The sequence below is a fragment of the Musa acuminata genome, chromosome BXJ1-5 (genome assembly GCF_036884655.1).
Source record: "Musa acuminata AAA Group cultivar baxijiao chromosome BXJ1-5, Cavendish_Baxijiao_AAA, whole genome shotgun sequence".
NCBI lineage: Eukaryota > Viridiplantae > Streptophyta > Magnoliopsida > Zingiberales > Musaceae > Musa > Musa acuminata.
Genome location: NC_088331.1, coordinates 23296283 through 23302443, shown reverse-complemented (window position 1 = coordinate 23302443; position 6161 = coordinate 23296283). Strand labels below are relative to the sequence as shown.

General features: G+C 34.1%; 1 protein-coding gene across 1 annotated transcript; it reads right to left on the bottom strand.

The window, feature by feature from the left end:
• Positions 1-327: 327 nt before the first annotated feature.
• Positions 328-1047, bottom strand: LOC135675031 (auxin-responsive protein SAUR77-like). The gene has a single exon (XM_065185291.1). It carries the CDS (start codon positions 940-942, stop codon positions 553-555), a length of 390 nt encoding a protein of 129 aa, XP_065041363.1. The 5' UTR covers positions 943-1047; the 3' UTR covers positions 328-552.
• Between the last annotated feature and the right edge of the window lie 5114 nt (positions 1048-6161).

Genomic DNA, 6161 nt, shown 5'->3' with positions numbered 1-6161 from the left:
GAGAAAACATAATTATTCCGCTATAATAATAAAATTATTTCGCTATAACAATTTTTGAATTAAGACAATATAATGCAGGATTATAGTTGTAAAAATCTAAAGGGGCAGAGTTTCCATTAACCCAAGATTAATCCTTAATAAAAATTGTGAATGCCTTACAACTGATTGAATTGTGGTAAAACTGAGATATTTAGATCATCTATCATGATGGTTGACCAGAAAGAGGATAAAAGATAAGAAAAGTTTTCTCCTTGGATGTTGGCAAACTAATGGCTAATTATCTCCAAAAGATTAAGGGATGTAGATCGAATGTGGATGCATAAAAGAAACAGAGAAATTCACGATTTATTTCAATCATACACTGCAATATGTAATACATGGATCTACAAGTACAGAAGTTGTAGAAATCATATAAATTTCTGGGTTTATCCCTTCCATTAGATTATCGTCTCTCATTGTTTGTAATAAATCAACTCCCAAACAAAGAGAATAAAAGAAATAGCTAAAGACCAAATCAAATTTTTAGACCCATCTCGATTTCTCTTTTTCTTTCTAATTGTCCTGAGAATAAAACTGTATGATCTCCTTCAGGTTGAGCTGGAACAAAGAAGCGGAGGAGGAGGAAGAAGAGGGTTCGTTGTAGGCCAACCACAGCATGTGCTCGAACAGGATGGCGTCAACGTCGACAAAGACGGCGCCTTTCCGCCTCGACCGCTCGTCCCCGGCCGCCTCCATCAAGATCCGGAAGGGGTTGCTGTCGAGGACGAAGGGGTCGACCAGGAACACCCGGCGCTCCTTCCCCACCACCACCCGCACCGGCGGCGGCGGCTCCTCGAGGGGGGCGAGAGGGCGGTAGCCGAGGTGGCGCGAGAAGGAGGCGGGGCGGCGGAGGAAGGCGCAGCATCCGACGGCCCCGGCGGATGGATCGAGGGGCGAATGCATCGGATTGGGTGGGCGGAGAGAACAGAGGAAATGAAGAAAAAGGTGCCTCGTTTTTCCCCTCTCTCTCTCCCTGTCTCTCGCGAACCCTCTTCCTTCGCTTGGAGCGGAGATAGCCAACGGTCGGGTTTTATTTAAGAATTGGATCTTATTATTATTATTATTATTAGTAATTTAATGGGATTTAAACGGCTGGAGAGAGACGTTGGGGAGTGGCAGATATGAGAATCCATTGGGCCGGATCAGGGCACGCCGTGTTCGGCTCAGTTTCGGATTTTGGATCGAGTGTTTAGTATGTGCAGCAAACAGCGATTTCTTTCGCAGGCAACCGTCCATCTTCGTTGCACGCATCGCACAGAGTATCATAGGTCAAATTCTCATGTACACGTGAAAGGACTCCATCTTCGTGCTGTTGAGCCGAGAGAGATGCGGCTGAGTGCGTTTGGAATCAAATGCTTCGTGTGAACAACAACAACAACAGCAACACGAGGTTGGCATGTCGGTGAGTTGGGAGACTTAAAACGATAAGATTCTAATCTTTTACCCTTTAATTAAACACATTACGTTGATTGATGATACCAGCCATCACCCAACTGAATCAAACTTGGGTACAAGAATAATTCCGAGATGCAAGTAATCACACATATTAATTCTGAAAGCTAAACAGAACGAAACCTCTTATTTCTATCTTCAATTACTTTACGGTCAAACTTCCTCCATCATAATAAATCCACCCAAAGATTCACCAGCAAATTACGTATACTCACTGTCAAACTGTATTGTGTCATGGAGTTGGGTGCGAGTGGTGGCATTGTGAATCTCCGACGTTGCTGCGGCTGTATAGAACCTGCGTTATTTGATCATCCATTAAGTAGCTTATAAATGATAAGATATATAATGAAATAAAATTAATTTGATATAATAAAAGAATATGTATATTATATTAAGATTTCTTAGGGCTTTCTAATAACTTATCCTAGATCCTCTTTTTTCGCTTATAATTATACAGGACTTTTAGGGACCGAAAAAGATATGTTACGCATATCATAAAGGACACAGTTGAGATATTACCATCAATCTAAGTAATCCTGTGAAAGGATAGGAAAAGATAAGAAGGATCTAAGTAATCCAATTGAGATATTAGAGAGGAGAAGGAGGGTATAGTTCTAGAATGACAACAGTTTTAGATCTAAAGATGATGCCTTTTACAGATCAATCCTTTCAAATGACATCAAAAGGTATATATATCATAAAACAAATATAATATTATTTGATTTCAATCCTAATATAAAAGATTATTTTCACATTTCATATAGCATATAATAGTTTTTATACTTACAATTGGTGTCAAGAAATCAAATACTTTAGATATATTGTTTTCTAATTTATGATGCTTGAATAATCTATATTTTTATCGATATGTATTCCTATCTATTTTGTTTTGTTATCTGCTTGGGGCAATGTTAGATTTCTTATAAATACGATCTTCAATGATCGCAAAACAGGTCAATAACGGTGCTATTGACCTTACTGCATATGATTAGCATATCTTTTGGCAGCAGCAACTATGTCGGGCAACGTCCATGCCACAACAATCGTGCACACAAACGACAACTATGCCCGTGGTAGCCACTTGAGCACAGGTCGAGCACTGGGCTGATTGCGTAGGCAACCGCACAGGCGGTAATATACTCACCGACGATCGTGCATAGACAAGACCCGCGTCTAGGCGACAACCGCACGAGAACAGTAGCCGCAAGCGAGCAGACCATGCACAAGCACAAGTCACATTCCAGGTTGATGCTGTAGGGGCCGCACAATCAGCCACCTGCAAACTGACCTCAAAGTTTCTTCAAGTCACATAATCTTTTAAGGATTTTTAAAATTCATCCCTATCTTGAAATATCTATACAAAGATATTATTTAGATTATAAAATAGTATGGATAAAAAATATATAATAAAATAATTTTCATGTTTCATAATAGCATACCTAACCAACAAAAAGAGAAGTGGTGTGTTTAATATATTCTTGGCTACAATCGTATTCAAAAAGCACTTATTCAATATTAACATACATGTCCTCACTTAAAACAACTCACTCACCAATGACATCTAATGCATCATAAATATTAGGATTAGTATCACCTTCAACCTCTTCTTATATTCTCTTTTTGAATCAAAATCTTTTAAGGCTTTTTAAGATTCATCATTATCTTGAAATATCTATACAAAGATATTATTTGGATTATAAAATAATATATATAATATAATATAATAATTTTCAGGCTTCATAATAGCATACCTAACCAAAAAAAATATAATTATAGGAATAATTATTATCTTTAGCATAAGTGGTGTGTTTAACACTTATGTTAACATACATGTCCTCACTTAAAATAACGCACTCACCAACAATATCTATGCATCATAAATATTAGGATTAGTGTCACCTTTATCCTCTTATATTATTTCTTCAGCCAATTCATTTTGAAACATATCACTACTATCATTATCTTCATCATAATAAAATGGGTCATTCAAGTCTATGGTATGAGCACCAAAACTGAAGCTAATTGGCAACTGGTCTTCAACCAAAGATAATGTCTCACCTAATCTCTTAATATCAATCTCATCAAGAACAAAAAATATTTTATCGGGAAGTGGATCATCCCTATAATAAGATCATTAGATAAACAAGCATATAAGATTTATATGCATGAACTAATATAACAGTATATTGGGTTATAACAGTTTGCAGTTTCCAGATTCCACAAAGAAAGGATACAAATTAACATAAAAATTTAGATTCATGCAATGTATTTTTTTATATTTGAGCTTTTACATAAGTCCATAAAATATGGTAAAAATTTGGCCAAAAAAATCTGACTCTTGGTATCTGATATCCTGCTTTTGGTTTGACTTAAAAATCAAAGTTCATTGATTTCTAGATTTTCTTCAGCATTACCATTCCATACATGGGAAGTCTTGTTTGATCTAATGGGGAAAGAAAATGATTCCAAGGTGGCATCTATTTGTTCAAGCAATTACGATTTGGAGATGTTAACTGACTATGTATCTCTCTTATGGTAGATAGGTTTGTGAAAGTTTTCTGTTTAATCTTTGCAAGTATTTTCCTGGTCCTGTGGAAGATAGATCAACGACAATTGGTTTTTGTACTTTTGTATTATAATATATGATTAAGTAAAAAAGTTGTTTTCTTAGTTTGAATGGACAATTGACAGAAAAAGATGAACATCTAAATTTCTTTTATACAAATATTTTTACTTGCATCATGTTCCATTGGGTTCTTTAGAGTCAATCTCTTCAACCTGAAATAGTTTCAAAACTACGCAATGCATGGATAAAAGGACGACCGATGAAGTAGGACTATATGGACTGTGTGCTGTTACTTTGGCTGCATCCGTTTGAGTAACAGTTGAACTGTGTGTAAAAACTTCAACTATGTAAACATGTAGTTTTATGCTGTGTGGGCATATCGATGTATAAGTTTGTGGTTTTGACTTGGTTTGGATTTATCGTTTGATTATTCTGATGCTCAATTTCACTTGACTTACTCTGTGTTGTTGAGACATCTAACTTTGCTTGTGTTGTTAGTTAATGCAAAGTGTCTGATTGATGAGACTCTTTGACATGTGTATGATGGATCAAGGTTTATCGTGTATATCGTTGTCGTGGTATATCATTTAATATAGGTAATACATATCGTGTCGTGGTATATCATCCGATATAAGTTGAAACAATCATGTTTCAGCTATTATTAATGGATGCCTCAAATCTACAAATTCCAACGATCAAATTCATTTAAAAGAAATTTTAAACCTTTTCTTCTCCTCTTTCATCCCTTTTACTCTCTCAATCTTTTTGTCACTCATTTCTTTTTCTTATTCTCATATTTATATTTTTTTTAAACTTCACAAACCTATGATTTATGTTTTAGATCAAGCTTTCAAGACTAATTAGGAAGGATTAATACCTAAGTTAGAGAAAAATCTCTCTGATCAAATATATATATATATATATATATATATATATATATATATATATATATTAATAATTTATGAGATGATTAAGCCTATTCTATATTCTCAATGTCTAATATGTTATTCAAGATGTTTATAATGGTAGAATAGTAATAATTAGGGACTAATTAATATATTTAATATTATGATTAGTGTATTTAATATTATTCTTTTTAAATTAGATACTTAATGCATCAAATCTTTATATTTCATATGTATTAGAGTGATTTATATGTTTGTGATGGCATAATAGGTTTAATCAAATTTTTTTTTAATATTATGATTAGTGATTTTAATGATAATTTAATCAAAATTTGAGTCAGGTCAATTCAATGTCTATAAAACCTATTAAAGTATTTAAAATGCTTATAGCAATGAAATAGGACTAATTAAAGATTAATTAATTATATTAATACTATAATTAGTGTATTTAATATTAATTTAATTAAATTTAACCTATATTGAATCAATTAATTATTTTTAATACCTTAGTGGTTAATATATTTATAATGGTGAAAGAGGAATAACTAGAAAGTAATTAACTATATTAATAGTATGATTAGTATATTTAATGATGATTTTAGATTTATATTGGATCAAATTTATGTATTTAATGTCTCTTTGGGTATTTGATATAATTATAGTGATAAAATAGGGCTACCTAGGATTTAATTAATTTTTTAAATATTATAATTGTTGAATCTCGGATTTTGATGATGAAGTCAATTGTAATTTGTTTGATCTAATCTATATGTTGAGAAAAGTGTGCAGGATTAACTACGATGGTAGTAAGACATAAAGTAGGTGTTGTGCCGGAATCAAGATTGAGATCTCATTGGGAGTTCGAGAGTTCGACGGAAGTTCAGACATTTGTCAGAAGTTCTGCGGGAACCAACCAAGAAGTCCAAGAGTTTGCCATAGAAGCTCATCGGAACTCGCCAAGAAGATCATTATAAAGTCTAGGAGCTTGTTGGGAGTCCGCCGGAATATTATTGAGAGTTCGTCAGATGTTCACCGGAAGTACGCTAGAAGCTCGTCGGAAGAGCAATTGACGCACCAGAACAAGATGCACTATAAATTATCTTAATTATCATAGCTAGAGCTTAAATTAAGTTATGATTGGGAGATAATCCCATTAACTTAATTATGGGTCAACCGGGCCCTTAATAGGGCTGAATTGG

Excerpts from the sequence above, each read along its gene's own strand:
- LOC135675031 (XM_065185291.1), bottom strand. The coding sequence starts at position 942 with ATGCATTCGCCCCTCGATCCATCCGCCGGGGCCGTCGGATGCTGCGCC.